This window comes from Bos grunniens, chromosome 19 (assembly GCF_055505025.1).
Source record: "Bos grunniens cultivar Pamir isolate PY7600 chromosome 19, Bosgru_T2T1.0, whole genome shotgun sequence".
Lineage (NCBI taxonomy): Eukaryota > Metazoa > Chordata > Mammalia > Artiodactyla > Bovidae > Bos > Bos grunniens.
In genome coordinates this window covers 45,626,125-45,644,741 of record NC_141183.1, presented here as the reverse complement: position 1 = coordinate 45,644,741, position 18,617 = coordinate 45,626,125, and the positions used below count along the sequence as shown (strand labels likewise).

General features: G+C 52.2%; 1 protein-coding gene across 3 annotated transcripts in view; it reads right to left on the bottom strand.

Moving 5' to 3' along the window:
• The window catches only part of RHBDL3 (rhomboid like 3), a 55,380-nt gene that overhangs the window by 24,670 nt on the left and 12,093 nt on the right, over positions 1–18,617 (bottom strand). For all 3 annotated transcript variants that reach the window (XR_015148230.1, XM_086360253.1, XM_086360252.1), the window contains 3 exons: positions 9,893–10,051; positions 5,540–5,764; positions 1,632–1,780 (listed from right to left, as the gene is read on the bottom strand). Coding sequence is in view for 2 of the 3 variants with exons in the window: in XM_086360253.1 (XP_086216379.1) it covers positions 1,632–1,780; positions 5,540–5,764; positions 9,893–10,051 (533 nt within the window). In the remaining variant the exon portion in view is untranslated. The remainder of the gene's footprint in view (positions 1–1,631; positions 1,781–5,539; positions 5,765–9,892; positions 10,052–18,617) is intronic.

Genomic DNA, 18,617 nt, shown 5'->3' with positions numbered 1-18,617 from the left:
CTGAAGCCTGTGCTCCTGAAGTCCAGACTCCGTCACAAGAGAAGCCACTGTAATGAGAAGTCCACATGAAGCAATGAGGACCCAGTGCAACAATAAATAAATACTTAAAAAAAAACAACTTAGTAAGTCAAAGTTATTCCCCCAGTTCCTGTTGTGTCCACATCTTGGCTCATGAGGATACCCAAGCATGAAGGGCCTCCCCCACTCTCCTCCTCAGCCCTGAAATCGAAGCTGAGACATAGCAGGCCAGGCTGCCATCCCCTTAGGCTCAGAGTAGAGACATTCATCAGTGACCACCAGAGAAGTCTCTTCACCCCAAAGCAGCCTCCCCAGCAGGTGCAGCCAGCTGGGGGAGGCTCTGTGGCCCCTTTAGAAGCTCAGCAGGAGCAGAGGTTCACAGTGGAGCTTCCTCGTGGCCACTGTGGGTCATTCTCCCAAGGAAAGAACCATGAGGGCCCGGGTGATCTTCTTCCCATTGGCATCCCCACTGCCTGAGGGACAGGCACCCTCAGGGCTTTTCCACGCTTTCTCTCCACTTCTCTAGAGTCTGTAGAAGACACTGCAGAGGTCTGGGGTCCGGGGATTCTGACTTTCCAACTCCACACTTCCACTACGTAAAAACTCTCCAGCCAAGATCGTGCATTCAAGAGACTTGGACCTGGGTGGTCACCTGGCCAGCTAGGAGGTCCTTATCATGGGGTAAAATGCATCCCTGAGAACTGGTGGCACTCCAGGTCCCAAAAGAGGTCACATGGCTCTGCAAACAGAAACTCTAATATTTCCAGAGTTCCTCCAGAAGACTCATGTCACCATATAGGTAGACCTCCTTTCAACAAATCAGTGCTTTATTTCAACTTATAGGAGCTCTCACACATAGTTTATGGACAATGAACCTGGTGGTTGACCACATTTCCCTCTTTGCTTTGGCCACCAGGAAGCTCAGAATAAATCTATAACCTACTTACAGCAAAGATATAGAATCACATGCTGTGTATGCTGATCTCACTTTGCTTTCTCTTTCCCATACACTCTTTTTTTTTTCAACTGTACAATTTATATATATATATATAATAAATATATAATTTTATTTATTTTTGGCTGCACTGGTCCTCATTGCTTTGCACAGGCTTTCTCTATTTTCAGCAAGTGGGAGCTACTCTCCGTTGAGGTGCGCAGGCTTCTCATTGCAGTAGCTTCTCTTGCGGCAAAGCACAGGCTCTGGGCACATGGGCTTCAGTACCTGCAGCACACAGGGCTCAGTAGCTGTGGTGCACGGGCTTAGCTGCTCCATGGCATGTGGAATCTTCGCCACCAGAGATCAATCTCCCTGCACTGGCAGGTGGATTCATACCCACTGCGCCCCTAGGGAAGTCCCCTAAACCGTATAGTTTTAATGGCCTGGTATGCACAAACATCACCACCACCAACTGTAAAACATTTTCATCTCCCATATACTCCAAATAATTTACACATACCGGTTTGGTATTAGATAAGTTTTAAGAAGCCATCTCAAATCCTGTGTCCAGGTAGACAAAAATAAACTAAAAAAAAATAAAATTTCAATCCAGGCTCTCTGGACCAGTTATTTTTCTGCAGGGATTGTTGATAGAGTGAAGGACACCAGTACTCACCCTGCATGCATGAATATGTATGTCAGGTAACGCCAAGCCTGTGCTCGGAGCTGTGGATGGTAGACCAGTGGGTTCTTCAGGTACCGTGGGTGGGTCACCTGCAGTACAAACTGGCCCAGCGACACCCCATTGTAAAGGAAAAAGGCAACCTGGAGGAGAGCAGAGAGTACAGAGAGGCCGTTACTAGGCAGGAAACTGCCCGGAAGCCCTCTTGAGCTTATTATCATGCGGAATCCCTAGGGAAGTTGCCATCTGTCCTTCTCACACCCCGGTGACCAGCACCCAAGCTAGCTCTCTACCACCTCTCACTCCACTTCTGTTCATTGTGTGTTCACGGTTCACAAAATGGTCTCAAGGTCTCTGCCCACATTTCCTCGGTGCTAAGCAGAAAGGGTTTGGAGGATTTTAAACTTTAATTCCAGTAATAACTCACATACCCACTTGGGGTTGAGGCAATGCCATATAAGTTGATTTCCAAAAAAAAACACACAAAACTGTGGCAAAAGCCATGTAACATAAAATTTACCATCTTAACCATTTTAAGTGTAGAGTTCAGGGGTGTTAAATACATTCATAATGGGCAACCATCACCACTATCCATTCACAGGATTCTTTTCATCTTGTACAAGTGATGAAAGCAACTCTATATCCATGAAACATTAATTTCCATTCCCTGCCCCCCAGCCCCTGGCAACCACCATTCCGCTTTCTGTCTCTACGAACGCGCCTACTCCAGGGACTGTGTGGAAGTGGAATCACACAGCATTTGTCTTTTGTGACTGGTTTATTTCGCTTGGCATAATGTCATCAAGATACATCCACGTTGTAACATGTGTCAAAATCTCCTTCCCAATATTCCACTGGATGTAGCTACCAAATTTTGTTTATCCATTCATCTGTCGATGGATCTCGGGTTGCGCTCACCTTTTAGCTACTGTGAACAATGCTGCTGTGAACATGGATGTATAGATATCTGAGTCCCTGCTTTCAATTCTCTTGGGTATACACTCAGAAGTGGAGTTGCACGATCGTGTGATAATTCTGGTTTAATTTTCTGAGGAACTGACATACTGTTTCCCACAATGGCTATACCACTTTACATTCCCACCGACAGTACACAAGGATTTCAATTGCTCTGAATTCTCATCAACACCTCACATAAGAATTTGTGAAGATGACTGAAGCATACTTGTTTAAGCCCGAAAAGGGTGTTTATTTTAACTATTTCTCCCTGGAACTCTCTCTACAATGCATAATTCATGTCCCTAGGTTCTTAATTTTAAGGATGCCTCAGGTATTGATCTGGGCTATAGGAGCAATGTCTTCTCCAGCAACTGACGGGGGTTTCGCTCCTGCACTAAATGATCCCAAATTCTTGTTTCTTTGTGACTCAGGTTTGCTTGTACATTTTCTCTTGTCCTCTCTTGCCATGCCTGGGGTGTCAGCAAGTTGTTAACCAGTTACCACAACCAGGTTCTTACTTCCTCTTGTTGGCAGGGAGGAGGCCCTCTTCCAGTAGCTTCCCATTATGTTCACTGTTACGGAATCAGAAAGTTAGGTTACTGGAACAGGATATAAAACAAAAGGCTTGGGCTTTGGTATAAGGACTCTGAAACAGTTATTTCATCATTTTCCAGTTTCTTCTAGATTGGTGATTTGAGTTTACACAGCTGAGGTTTTGGAAAATCAGAAACCAATCTGGACAAAAGATCCAGCTCCTCTGGATAACCTTGGGCAAATTATTTTAATTCACTGGTCGTCCATTTCTCTGGGGCTTCACAGGTGGCACAGTGGTAAAGGATCCCCCTGTAATGCAGGACATGTGGGTTTGATCCCTGGGTTGGGAAAATCCCCTGAAGTAGGAAATGGCAACCCACTCCAGTATTCTTGCCTGGAAAATTCCATGGATAGAGGAGGCTGGCAGGCTACAGTCCATGGGGTTGCAAAGAGTCAGACTGAGCACACACGTGGTTTTCCCATTTGGAAATGGGAATACTCATGTCTACATTTCCATGGTGATTGTGAGGCTTAAAAATGATAAACTATAAAATGTTTTTTTAAAGGTGGGCTTCCCACCAGGGGCTTCCCAGGTGGTCCAGTGGTTAAGAATCCACCATGCAATGGAGGGGACCTGGTTCAACCCCTGGTTGGGGAATTAAGATCCCACACGCTGTGGGCATCTAAGCCTGTGCACTGCAACTGAGACCCGATCTCTCTCTGCATGCTCAGTCGTGCCCAACTCTTTGTGACCCCATGGACTGTAGCCTGCCAGGCTCTGCTGTCCGTGGGATTCAGCATGGATTCCCCAAGCTAGAATGAGATTCTCCAAGCTAGAATACTACTGTGGGTTGCCATTTCCTACTCCAGGGGAGCTTTGTGTTCAGGGAGCGAACCCACGTCTCACGTTTCCTGCATAGGCAGGCAGGTTCTTTACCATTAGTGCTACCTGGGAAGCCCTAAGACCCGACGTGGTCAAAATAAATAATTTTTTTTTTAAAAGATAAAGTACACGAAGAGCCAGCCCTGTGAGCAGCATCAGCTGAGGGAAGGCAGCTGTAATTAGCTTGGGGTTAAGCCCTCCTGGGCTAAGCCTGGGAATGGCTCAGGGCTCCCAGCAGCTGGACTCCCTGGGAGCCGAATCTGTTCACCTAACACCATGCGTGCGGGTGGCCTGGCAGCAAACACAGCTTGCAAGCCAACTCGTTATTATTGGTCCTCAAATAGAAGTTAATAAATAGACCAACACAGTAAGCGCTTGGAGAACAAGTCCAAGAATATCTCGGAAAAATCGCAACTTCAACACGTACTTGGAGGAAGCCAGAACAACAAACCGAGGAGCTCTGGTCTGCAGTCCAGATATTCTGATTAAAGAAAGGAAGAAGCAGGATGCCATGAGGCTTAATGATCCTGCAGTTTGATTCGGCAGGAATTTTATATGAACGTACGCAGGGGCGGTAATTAGGCCCCTAGCTCTGGAAGAGAAACGGTGGAGATTATAAAATGCCAAAAGGAAGCCAAGCATCCGTTTGAGAGCCCGCGCTGGGGATGGGGGTGGGCCGCAAGTTCTGGGGCTGAAGAGCCGGAAGCATTCAGAGTCCCTCATACAGGAGTGCTGATTCAGAAAGTGGTACTTTGGATCATGTTGCATAAGATGAGACTTTTAGAATTACAATAGGTAAGGATGATTCCCTAAGGGGAGAATGTTCCTGCAAAATATGTGAAGCCCACATTTACCTGTTCATAAACACTCCTTCCCATACGTATTGATATAATGCTTTTGTGCTCAGAAAGCACCACCAGCAATTCTCTGGCTCTAAACAGAGGAGTCACGTGGGAGAAGGAGGGCAAGTCTGGTTATTCCCACTTTCCAGGTGGAAGATGGAGTCCGGGGGGAACAAATGACCCATCCACGAGGCTCACTCCACTCACTCTGGGAGGAACTAACAGAAGTTGCTTTAATGAGTTTGCTTGGTGAAATGCCCCCAATCAAAGACCTTCTGACACTGTTCGTGTTGCCGTTGATTTGGGCGGGGGGAAGGGTCATACAGGAGTTTTGCTGCAGTACATGTGACTTCAAGTCATGATCTTTGTAATACCTCTGTGGCCGAGGGGTTATAACAACACCTGCATGCCCTGTACCAGGGCCTGACCTGCCGTGACAACTGCTATTTGATCCTCAACCATCACCTTTCGGTGGTGAAGGTGCTGCCCCTCCCCTTGTGATCTCAGATATCCTCCTGCAACTTCCCTGGTGGTTCCAATTGCTAGGATTCTATGCTTCCACTGCATGGGGTGTGGGTTCAATCCCTGGCTGGGGAACTAAGATCCCACATGTCACACGGTGCAGGGAAAAAAAAAATTATATCTTTTTGACCCTCCAGCAGCCCCTTCGTTACCCCCATCCTTGCCTCTAGCAGTGTGACCGTGATCATGAACCAGGGCGGGGGGCAGCAGGTATAACTGTCGTAGTACCACTTCCGGTCAATTTCCCGGGGCAGGGTCTCGTAGGCCACGTGACGGATGAGTCGCTGGGAGAGGTTCAGCCCCTTCTCCTCCAGCAGGGCCTTGCTGCAGAGCCTGCGGTTCCCCTGCAGGATGGCCTGGCGAAAACTGTTGGACCGCTTGTTGCTCATCTACATGGGAACAGGGGAGGGGAGGGGGTCAGAACCGGGGTCTCAGGGGAGCCCCATCCCATTTCCCAGCCAGCCAGTTCCTTAGACCACCCAGGCCTGAGGCCACCTTCCTCTTTCTTCTGTAATAGTTTGCAAGGAGTTAAATGTAAGTTAACAAGCAATATTCACCAAGCTCTTCTGTGTCAGGGGCTGTTCTAAGCACATCACAGCTCAGCTCATTTGATGCATCTAGTCTACCTGCTAGATAAAGACCATGAATATCCCCATCCCACCAGATGACGAGCCCAAAGCGTAGAGTTCTAAGAATCCATCAAGTCCAAACCCAGCAAGGCTCCAGAGCCTGGATTCATATCCACGATATCTCCTCCCACCCACCAGCCTGTCATCCCTCACAATTTCCTGAGCAACTATTAAGCATCAGGTGTTGCCAGACACTGGAATACAGAGGTGTCGAAGGCCGATAAGTGAAAGTGAAGAAAGTGTGAAGGTGTTAGTCACTCAGTCATGTCCAACTTTTTGGGACTGCATGAACTGGAACCCACCAGGTTCCTCTGTCCATGGAATTCTCCAGGCAAAAATACTGGAGTAGGTAGCCATTCCCTTCTCCAGGGGATCTTCCCAACCGGGGATGGAACCCAGATCTCCTGCACTGCAGGCAGATTCTTTACTGTCTGAGCCACCTAAGTAACCAGCAATCATGGTTCACAGTGAAGCCTGCTGTGGGAGCACACAGGAGGGAGGCCCAACCTGGTCCCAAGGTGGTCATGGAGGACTTCCTGGAGGAGGTGGCATGAGTGAGAACTACAGGACAAGTAGGAGTCTGCATCCCTGGCCCCTAGAGCCAGAACCCAAAGCTGTGCTTGTGGAAGGTCATCAGTCCTGAAGGACCCCAAGAGAACTGTGATACTCGAGGAGCCCCAGGCCGGGTCTCTCCCCCACAGAGCTCTGGCAACCTGACTCCCAGAGGCAGACCTGCTGATTTTCAGCCTCCAGAGGCCTCTGCTACCTCCCACACACTCTCCCCGACCACACTCTAGACCCTCCATACAGGGAAATATTCTAGAGACACAGCTCTCCCAACCAGAGTCCACAGTGCTGCCCAGGGGCTGCCCCACGGTCACTGAGTAGGGATTATCAATGCATTTCTGGGACTGCGGGCCCAGAAGTGGACATCAGGCTAAACCCGAAGGCAGGAGTCCAGACAGGGATGCAAAGGGGAGCCAGCCGGATAAAGGCATAGGGGTTTGAAGCCCTGTTCGGGGCAGAGAGCTGGGGAAGATCTGGGTTCAGACCAGGCCAGGACGAATGAGTCTCCATCAGCAGTTCCCATCCCCTCTCCTGGGTTCTGCACACACCTGCAAAATCTGGCTGAAGCCTTCCCCCTCTAGCAGGCCTTCCCGGATGAACCCCTTCCAACGATTCCTTATTCCCATCCCCTCCATGCCTGCAAAGCTTGGGCCTGGTTCTCAGTGGCTTGGCAGCTCTATAAATTTAGGCAGGGCTTAGGGCTCTGCATTCGCTGCAAGCCCAAGACAAGATCATGTGATCCGATTAGTGTATAGCCATCCTCTCCCCCAATCTCGAGGTGTGTACATGCACTCACAAACACACAGTTGCAAGACTCATGGGGGGAGGCGCTCAGCATGAGTATGGGAGAAGAAGTGCGTGTGCGCACACACACACTCACCATTGACCTTTGCCCTGATGTGCCTAGAACTGTGCTAGGCACAGCAGCGGCCATGGTCTCCAGCCTCACGGAGCTTATAGGAGAGACAGAGGTGTAATCAGCAGCAAAAGATGATGTCTCCTTTGTTATCTGGTGCACTGTGTTATCCCCGTGATATAAAGGTGGAGATGGGAGCTTGGAGAGTAATTTTCCTTGGAAAGTAATTTTCTCAAGGACCCATAGTTAGTAAATCATGGAGTCAGGATTCAGATTCAGATCCGCCTGACTCTGGGGCCTATGCTGGCCCATATGGTGCTTTCATGCCAGTTAGATAAGGAAGCCTCTTCTTCCAGGTGGATGCACCCTTTCCAGGCCTTGCTGAACAAAGCCCAGGGCAGATTTCAGTCATTCGTCTCTCTGCCTGGCATCCTTATACAGTCCACAACCTGTAGACCCATACATGACAACCCTGACCACTCAGCTGTAATGCAATGTGGTCTGTGTTAGAAGAGAGGCTTGCGCAAAGCACTGGAGGGCTCAGGATAAGGTTAGTTCATTCTGCCTGGGTGGGCGTGGGAAAAGGCTCACAAAAGATGCCGAGGAGTTAACCTGGAAGAACATTAAGAGGCAACAAAAACTTTCAAACATTTCATCTTATTTAATCCTTGCCACCATCCTGAAGAGGCTTCCCAGGTGGCTCAGTGGTAAAGAGCGTGCCTGCCAATGCAGGAGATACAGGTTTGACCCCTGAGTCAAGAAGATCAACCAGAGAAGGAAATGGCAACCCACTCCAGTATTCTTGCCTGGGGAATCCCACGGACAGAGAAGCCTGGCGGGCTACAGTCCATGGGGTCACAAAGAGTCGGACGTGACTTAGTGACTAAACACCACCACCACTCTGAAGAAGGTGTACTTTGGCTTCATTTTACACATGGGCTCAGAGAATCTTTCCCACTGAGTGGCAAAGGCAGCGCATTAAGCAGGACCCAGGTCCCCCTGACTCCAGCCCCCGAGCTCTCTGCCCTTCCCAGATCCTCCCTCCCGGTGAGCCCCTTCTTAGTCCCGCCCTCCAGGGCAGCCTTGCTCACAGGAATCCGGGCTCTGGTTGGCCACTCCAGCTCAGAACTTGAACAGAGAAATCTTGATGGCAACAAGCAACCTGCTGTTGCGAATTCACGCAGAAGACTTCCTGAACCCCCAGCTGAAGAGAAGCCACTCACTGGCTCTGCCATGCCCTCGCTCTGCCCCGGGCTGACCAGAGCACGCGTCGAACATGCTAGTGCTGGGGCTGTGGAGGAGCCACGAGCTCGAACCTGTGGCCTGATCTTTGCTGGCGCTGCTGGGTTCCCAGCCACACAACTCACCTCCATGACCCATCCCGTGAATCCCAAATGTCCCCAGCTTCCCTGCTTAATTGAGCTCTGCCTCCCACCCTCTAAAAGGTCTGCTCCCTGGGTCCAATCTGAACAGCAGATTACTTCATCCCTAAAAGCCTCACAGCTGCTCGCTGCCATCTGTTAATCTCTGGATGAAGGCAGGTCCTCAGTTAAGAGGCAATTAAAACACCACCAAAGCCTTCGCATCAGAGAACGGACTTGGCACGATGGCAAGTCCTGGCTCCCCCATCACTGACGCCTGTGAATTCCAGGAGCCTGGATGTTCAAGAACTGACTGTTCACACCAGTCATTTAGTTAATGGGCGACGAGAAGAGAGGCGACTCTTCCATTCCACCAAGAGGGAACCGCGTGGAATCTCCCAGCCTTGTGTTCATCCCGCTAGTTCATGCGGCTTCTGCTCACATCCCATTCACCCATGGTGGGTTGCTTCCTGCTCAACCCCACTGAACCCCATTCCAATCCTGCCACTGTAGCCCTGAAACATCACAGCAGTACCCAGTAAGGAGGATGTCCTGACTCCAAGACACCAGACCACCGAGCAGGATGCATGGGCCTCCTGTCTCCAGCCCCTCCGATCACCCAGGACCACTGCCAGCAGGTCTGAAGAGCTTCAGCCTTCACCCACATGCCCCATTGCTCCTGAAAGGCCTGGCCAGATCCTCCCAACATCCACTCCCCAGCTCTTCTCCTGCCAACGATGACTTCCCACTTCCGGCCCTTCATTTCTATGGAAGTGACTCTCCTCTGAGCCCCCAGGGTGGGCACTGATCAGTTTGAGTCAATCAGCACATCCCACTGACCCAATCTAGGCCAACGGAAGGAAGGAAATCCCAGGCCTCATGTGGGAGCTCCCATAAAAAGAGCTCCTCTCCTCTCCTCTCCTTTGGGGTGAGGTCTGAGGGCGTGAGGGCTGGAACAGCTGCAGCCACTTTGCTGCTGCCATAGTCCTGGAGTTTTTCAATGCTGAAGACCCACCAATCCCAGTAATTAATTATCCAAAAGGGCCCTCTAAGCCACGCCCCCAAACAGGCCACTCCCAGTGGTGAGGGACCCAGAGTGCTCACCAGGTTGACAAAATCCTGGTAGCATATCTGCCCGTTGGCATGGCTGTCGGCGAGAGCCAGAAGTACCTCCCTCTTGTGCGGGTCCAGCTTGGAACTGTGGCTGTCCAGGAGGCTCCGGAACTTGCCTGTACTGATGAAGCCTGTGTTCCCAGGGTCAAACTGAGGGAGAAGCACACACAGCAGCAGGGTCAGTGGGGCTCCGTCCCTCCACCTGCAGGCCCCAGGCGCTCCATCACTGCCACCACTCGTGGCTTTCATCCTCAGCCCTCTGCTGACAGAGGACCAGACGGCATCTGGACTGTTCCCAAGGCCCCCAGGGGAAACATCCAAATAGGGCAGACAACCATGAACAACCCTAGAAGGCCCTGGAGACCTCTGAGATCGCCCAATCCAACCAGCTGGTGCACAGAAAAGGGGAATGGAGGCTCAGAGAGGTGACTCTCTGCCCTACTTCTGACCCAGGACAAGTGGGAAGTGGGAATGAAAAGGTGATGAGTGGAGGAAGAAATCTGGACCCTGGGCTGGAGGGGCTGAGTGGGTGAAGGCAAGAGGCCCCAGGCAGTGGGGAACACAGCCTGCCAGCCCCTCTCCCATGCCCAGGCCACATGCACCCCACACCCTACACACAAGGCTCCCCAAAGACCCCGTGCTCTGAACGTCTGGTTGCTGCCCTTTGGCCCCTCATCTCCCTGGGAGACTCGGATTCACCCTTCCAACTCCTCAGATGTCCCATGTCCAGCCAGCCTTCCCCCAACACATGATCTGCTTCCCTGGAATCTCCAACAGCTCTCCAGCCTCCACCCCACTATCTATTTTCAACTCCTCTCTGGACACTGGTTCCTTGAAGGTTGGCATCACAACTTATCCCTGGGGCTCAGCACAGAGGCTGGCATAGTTTGACACCCACTGAAGATCTGTTGGGTGAATAAGTGGATGTTTGGGTGAAAAGATGGGCAGTCATTTTCCAAGGAACGGCTCAGGGGTTCCATTAGAAAAGGGACTGGGACCTCCCTGGCAGACCAGTGGTTTAAGACTCTGTGCTTACACTGCAGGGGTTGCAGCTTCAATCCCTGGTAGGGGAACTAATATCCCGCGTGCCACTCAGAGTGGCCAAAAGAGAAGAAAAGGAAAAGAAAAGGGGCTTATTCATTTCCCCCAGAGAGGCCCGTGACCTTCAGGTCCCCCTTTCACTGCCCCATCTCTTTCCCCACAGAACGCACCCAGTGTCCCCAGTCAGCGCACACTAACTGGCTTTACAGACACCCAGAGCAGTTCCTGATCACAAACTGCCTCCCCACATGAACTCACTGCACTTGGAGATGCTTCTGCGGGCTGCTTCGATTTTAACAGGCAAATAGGAACTTCACTGCTGGTCCAGTGGCTAAGACTGTGCTCCCAATACAGGGGGCCCCAGGTTCAATCCCTGACCAGGGAACTAGATGCTACAGGCTGCAACTAAAGAACCCACAGAATGCAACTCAGACCCAGCAGAGCCAAATAAATAAAATATATATATTTTTTAAAAAGGCATTTAAAAAATGAGCGAACAGACATTTCGGACATCTGCATGTGCACGACAGGGAGCCTGGAAAATCAAGCCCACTTTTCCGCCTTTCCTGGATAAGGTCAGTGAAGACTATTTTTGGAAAGGTTGATTCTGTGTGCAGCCTCTCTAAGACAGCCCAGGAGATATGACTCCTTCAATCCTCCCCAGAACTCAGTGAGAGGGGACATCTCCAAGGAGGCCTATTGAAAAGTCTGCACTTGTTCCCCACCCTCCACCCAAAAAAACAGATTTCAGGAATGACACTTCTTTGGGTCCCAACAAGGAGTATTGCAGGAAATTCACCTCCACCCTGCTCCAGAAAGATCTCTAGGAGCAAAAACACCTACTATTTGCTGAGTGTTTTTATGGGGCTAAATACCATTCCAAGCACCTCATATATATGACTTATTTAACCTCCTACCACAACCTTACGAGTATGTCATATAATTATCTTCATATTGAAACCAGAGGGAAGGGGGCAGGGCACAGCCTTTAAGAGAACGACATAGCCAAATGACATGACATAAACTTATTAGAACTAAATGACCGCGAGGTGGCCGATGAGTCGACGTCCACTAGACCTTGGGCCTCAGTATATACTCACTGTAACACATCAGCAAGCTAAGTCACACACCCACAGGCACCATGACAGCTCCAAGGCTGACTATCAAAGACTGAAAAGCGGACAGTGGCCCAGTTCCTGGAAATCTCCACCCCTTCCCCCAAATAGCTGGACTAATCCTCCCACGCATTAGCCTGTGAAATTAGCTAGCCCATAAAAAGTAACCCCACCCCATTTCGATGCCACTCTCGCCTTCTGAGATGGCCCACACTCTGTGGACTGTGTTTTTCTCTAAATAAATCCACTTCTTACCTATCAGCTGGTCTCTCACTGAATTCTTTCTGTGATGAGACATCAAGAGCCTGAGCTTCATTAAGTCCTGAAACCAGGTGTGCGATCTCAGTTAAAAGCCTGGGTCGGTTTGAGTCCAGGGACGTGGGTTCGAGTCCAGGGACGTGGGTTCAAGTCCTGGGACGTGGGTTCGAGTCCCAGTCCGAGTTACATGGTTTCAGTCTCACAGATGAGGAAGTGAAGACTCAGGAAGATGAGCGCAGAGAGGTTAAGTGACAGGCCTGCGAGCCACGGAGCCAAAGACCCCAGAATTCCAGGCCCGAACAGCCCGGCCCTACCATCACCACCGGCTGCCGCTGCCTGTCAGCCTTCAGAGCCTGCTCTGCTGCTCAGAAGCCAAATGTAAGGATCAAAGAGGTGAGCGCAAAGCCCGGAAAGGAGGGGCTCCAGGAGCCTCCAGGGTCCACTCTAAACAGATTTTTAAAGCAGGAAAGCGCTCACACAGCAACAGCTCTGATCTCCTTACAGCTCAGACAGGAAATGATGCCTGTGGTGACCAAGTGGCAGCAGCTGGGTGGGGGTCTCCCGCTCTGCCTGGGCCCCTACCCCTCCGGCAACAGGGACTCACCAGCCTGGCCCTGCCTGGTTCCCTGTGACCCTCGTCCTGGGTGGGCTGATGGGGGTTGGGCGGGGGGGGGGGAGGTTCCAAGTAGGGGGTGTTCAGAAGCAGCCCTGAATCCTGGAAAACATTCACCCTTCCCCGCCCCTCCTCTGGTGAGCACCACAGGGAGCGTCTCCTGCATCAGCCTGGGGTGGGGGGAAGATAATCCCTCCCCGGGGGGCCCATCCAAGGCTCTCCCGAGGGATGGGGTGAAGGGGCTGGGATCAGGCAAGGGCCCCTCTCCTTCATTCCGGCTCCAGACAAAGAACCACCTGCTCCCCTGGTCTCCTTCCCCCCCCCTCACAACCCAGGGCTCCCTGCTGTTGCCCTAGTGACAGGGGCTGCCCTGGGGCTCCTGCCCCAGCTCCCAACCCCGCCCCGCCGTGTCTGCCCCCAGCATGTTACAGAGAAGGAGCTGGAAGCTGGCCGAGCTTCCCCTTCTCTGCCAAAACTCTACCTTTCATGCCAGGGCCAGACAGGCCAGACAATGCGAGGTCATGGCTACCCTAATAATGAGGCCTCAGGGATGAAGGAGGGTGACTGGGGGGAGGCAGAGGAAAGGAGGGGGCCAGCTGCCTGAGCCCCACAGGAATGGACACAGGACACCTTCCAACCACCACCCCTGACACCTCGGAAGAGGAGGGCAAGAGCACAGGCTGACAGAGGGCATGGATGGGGCAGGGGGAGCCAGGGAACAAAGGGAGCGAGTGAGGGGGAGACAGAAACACACACAGAGAGAGGACTCATGCAGAAGGTGGAGAGAGGTAGGCACCACTGCCCGGGAGGATGCTGAGAGCTTCTAAAGAAGGCTGCAACGAACAAGGCAAAATCCCATTCTTGCCTCGGCCATGGAGCAGTTTGCGTAATTTCGGGTAATGATCTCGACCCATAATTGCCTCGGCCTCACTTATCAAGCAGAGCGAGCCTCTCCGCAGGGTGCAGTGGGCTGAAGCAAACGCAGGGCTGGGCTCTCCAGGGTCCAGGGTCGGCCGGACTCAGTGTCCAGTTCCACTTGCCTCATTCAAAGGAAGGGAGAGCAGCCGTGTTACGGAGGCTTGGCCGACCCTCCTGGACACGACTCCCACCCTGGGCCTCCTCAAGGGCAGCGATGGGGACAGGATCATACGAGCACAGTGGTTTGGAGCTTTGGGAGAGACAAACCCTATACATGTAGTTTCTGGGACTTCCTCGGTGGTCCAGTGGATATGACTCCGCGCAGCCAATGCGAGGGGCGGGGATTCCTGAACGGGAAACTAAGAGCCCACAGAACGCATGGCCAAAAACAAACACCCCAACAAACGAATGCAATTTCATTTCCTCATCAATAATGTACCGAATGGGGCTCCCTGGTGGCTCAGTGGTAAAGAATCAGCCTGCCAATGAACCTGCCAATCAGCAGGTTCAAACTGGGGGTTGGGAAGATCCCCTGGAGGAGGAAATGGCAACCCACTCCAGTATTCTTGCCTCATTCAAATTCTGGGAAATCCCATGGACAGAGGAGCGTGAGGGGCTACGGTCCATGCGGTCACGAAAGAGTCAGACACGACAGAGTGACTGAGCACACACGCAATGTACCGAAGGCCCCGAAACTGCGGGTCCTGGGTGCTCCAAGCCCAGATTCATCCACTTTGGGTGGGGCGCTCTCAGGGTGAGGTCCAGGCTGGGTGGGTTGGAGACAGCCTGACTGGGGCTGGTCTGAGGGTGGCGGGGCTGTGAACAGGCCCCAGGCAGAGGGCCCCCTGGGAGTCAGAAGCCAGGAGCACCCTCGCAGCTGCCTCCTGGATAGGCCCGACTGTGGAGGTGGGTGAAGGGGAAGCCAAACCCACATTCAGCCTGTGTGGGGGCTGCTGGGGCAGAAAGAGAGGAAAACACAGAATGAGGAGTGATCCTCCAGCAGCCCCCGCCCACCTGCCTGGACCTTGAAAAGAGCTGCGAGACTGGGGTGGTGGGCGCTTAATCCCAGAATGCCCAGCCCCCTGGCCCCTTAATCCTCTGGGTTGCCGGTTTCTCCCCTGCCTGGGGCCCCACGCATGCTCGGCCGTTTGTACATATATATCCCTGTCTCCCGCCCTGGGCCCCCTCCTGGCTTACTTACAACCTCAGCTGTGCAAAGTGTTAGCAGTTCAGTCCTGTCCGACTCTTTGCGACCCCATGGGCTGTAGCCCTCCAGGTTCCTCTGTCCATGGAATTTTCCAGGCAAGAATACTGGAGTGGGTTGCCATAGGGGATCTTCCTGACCCAGGATTGAACCTGCGTCTCCCACATTGTGGGCCGATTCTTTATCATCTCAGCCACTGTGGAAGCCGACTGTGGAAAGGACCCACCACATTCTCTCTGAGGGCTCCTCCCCTCCTCTGGGGCGAAGAGCTGGGGAAGAGTTCTGGAAAGAACCCCACCCTTAGCTGCTGTGCCATCTTGGGCAGAGCATTAGCCACACTGCCTGGATTTCTCTATCCATCATGTGGAAGGAACTCTCCCCTCTTGGATGGAAGTAAGGGGGTCTGTCCCCAGCCCTGCACACATAAACACATCGTATGCAGATGATGGCCGGGGAAAGAGAAATTCACGACCCATACAGTGCGTGGAGCGGCTGATCTTCAGTTCTGCATCCTTGCTCGGTCAAAGGGCTGATGGGAAATTTGGACTCAGGATGAGGCAGCTACATGGTAGGAGCAGGGGTGGAGGGGTGGGGCTTGAGGTCTGTGTTGCACGAGGGACCTGGTGACACTGGGGAGACAGGCAGCAGATCAGGAGATTGTTATCTCACGGTCCACGGGAGCTGAAAAGGAACCTCAGTGGTTTTCAAGCTGCTCTGCAGAGTTCTAGGAGTTGGGGGGACCTCTGAGGCCCAGAGAGGTGGGGAAGGGTTTGCTGAACAGCCCCCTCTGCCTCCTCAGCCAGAGAGGCCCCATCTGAGTTTGTTTGTTTCCAGTTTTTTGTTTCTTTTTATTAGTTGCACTGTGCAGCTTGAGGGATCTTAGTTCCCCAGCCAGGGATCAAACCCATGCCCTCTGCCTCGGGAACTTGGAGTCTTCACTACTGGACCACCAGGGACGTTCCTGAGTTGTTTTCTCTGTTGGTCTCCTGCGGGCTCCCTGGTTGAACAGAGACGCAATAGTAGCTGCATATGCAGTGCCTGCCAAGTATCAGGAGAAGGCGATGGCACCCCACTCCAGTACTCTTGCCTGGAAAATCCCATGGACGGAGGAGCCTGGTAGGTTGCAGTCCATGGGGTCGCTCAGAGTCAAGACAGGACTGAGCGACTTCACTTTCACTTTTTACTTGCATGCTCTGGAGAAGGAAATGGAAACCCGCTTCAGTGTTCTTGCCTGGAGAATCCCAGGGACGGGGGAGCCTGGTGGGCTGTCATCTATGGGGTCACACAGAGTCGGACACGACTGAAGCAACTTAGCAGCCAAGCATCAGGCGCTACCTCGTGGAAACCTCAGGTCACCCTACGTCCTGGTTTGTCTGTGACAGTCCTGGTTTACACCTATCGTCTCAGCATGTTTCAGAAGGAACTGGGTGAGCAGGAACTGGAGATGACAGGATGATTTATTTGTTTATTCCAGCTTATTCATCTGGCTGCGTCCCATCTTCATTGTGGCACGTGGGAACCTCACTGCTGTCTTCTGGCTCTCCAGTTGTAGGGCTGCACACTGGCTTAGTTGCCCCAAGGCCTGTGGGATCTTAGTTCCATGACCAGTGATCAAACCTGCATCCCCTGCATTGGCAGGTGGATTCTTAACCACTGGACCCCCAGGGAAGTCCCTCAGCATGTTTATTAACAGTGCCCCCTTTCACTCTCAAAACAGTCCCAGGGTGGACACTAAACGATCCCCCCATTTAAACCTTACAACAGTCCTACGAGGGAGGTGCTATTTTATACGGGAGAAAGACGAGGCATCCAGCACAGAGCTGCCCAGGTTTGAAGAGCTGGTAACTGGGCAGGTGGACTCACATCCAGGTGGAGGGGCCAGAGCCTACACTCTCCCAGTTTCAGATGCTGCGGCATCCTGAAGGGTTTGAGAGACCCCAACTCAGTCTTCTCATCCATTCATTCAACAAGTACTTGCCAAGGATCAACTATGTGTCAGGTATCATGCTTGTATTATGGACAGGGAAACAGGTGCAGAGGGCAAAAGGAACTAGTTCAAGGTCACAGAGCAAGTCAGTGACCAAAATGGAAACAGTTCAGTGTTCCTCCATGGGGGCTAGCTGGTGCAGCTTTGCTCTCCCTTGTTTTTCTCTGCCCTGTTCTGGCATTTGAAATATAACTGGCTCAGTGCTTCCCAGTGTGTGTTTCATGAAGCACCAGGCCCAAGGTGGTGCATGTAATAAGGGTGTTGTGGTCCTGTAAGTTTGGGAAACGCTTGGGACTTCCCTGGCAGTCCAATGGTTAATGGTCCAATGGCCCATGCTTTCAAGGTGGGGGGCACAGGTTTGCTCCAGTAAGGGAACTAAGGGGCTTCCCAGGTGGCGCTAGTGGTAAAGAACTTGCCTGCCAAGGCAGGAGATGGAAGAGACGCAGGCTGATTCCTGGGTTGGGAAGATCCCTGGAGGAGGGCACAGCACCCCACTCCAGTATTCTTGCCTGGAGAATCCCATGGACAGAGGAGCCTAGCAGGCTACGGTCCATAGTGTCGTAAAGAGTCAGACACGACTGAAGCCACTTGGCACGCACACACACAGGGAACGAAGAGGCCACATGCCAGGCAAGGTGGCCAAAAAATATAATTAAAAAATTATGGGAAACCCTTTTGGAAGGGCATGATGCATAAACAGTTCTTCAAGGTCTTATAAAGTGGAGAAACCTGTCTGAAATGTTCAGCCCAGCATTTTCTAAACATATTGGATCTTTGATCATAATATTTTTTCACAGCAACACTCCATGCAACAAATTTTGGGGGAAATGCATGAATCCATAATAGAGGTGCTTTTCCCTTCTTTGAAACCAGGCCCCTTTGTCCGTGGTTTCAAACCAGCCTTTCACCCCCACCTCATGAATGGCAGGCCCTTGAGGCAGTTGTCCGGTGTCCTCCAGCAAAGTTAGAAATCTCCCAGATCCTGGCCCCAGGCAGAGGGCTGAGGAGGGTACCAGACCCTGGGAGAGAAAGAGGAGGAAGTGATGGGCCTAATGAGCCGCTGAGCTGAGATCTGCCTGCTCAGCACCCAGGACAGCGGCGCCACTTCCCTCCCTGCCGCAGGCCCGAGAGCCCAGCCAAGCTTCAGCAGCAGCAAGGCACAAGAGAAAGAGGAAGGAACACGCCTACTGGATGGCTCATTTATATGTGTGATCCAGGCTCCTCTGTCCATGGGATTCTCCAGGCAAGAATGCCAGAGACGGTTGCCATGCCCTCCTCCAGGGAATCTTCCTGGCCCAGGGATGGAACACCTGTCTCTCATGTCTCTTGCACTGGCAGGAGGGTTCTTTACCACTAGCATTACCCAGGAAGCCCCACCTAGAGAGCCATCCTGGTACAGACCTCTCAGACCCAGAAGGTTAGGACCTAGAGTCTAAGGAAGGCTTCCATCTCGGCCCCACTGTCCCCTGTTTACCAAGACAAAAAGATCCCTGGGAAAGGACCACATAGTGTGAATGCTGGGGCAGGGGAGGGTGCAGACAGCCACCCCTCCCAACTCAGGGGGTTATCACAGCTCCTCT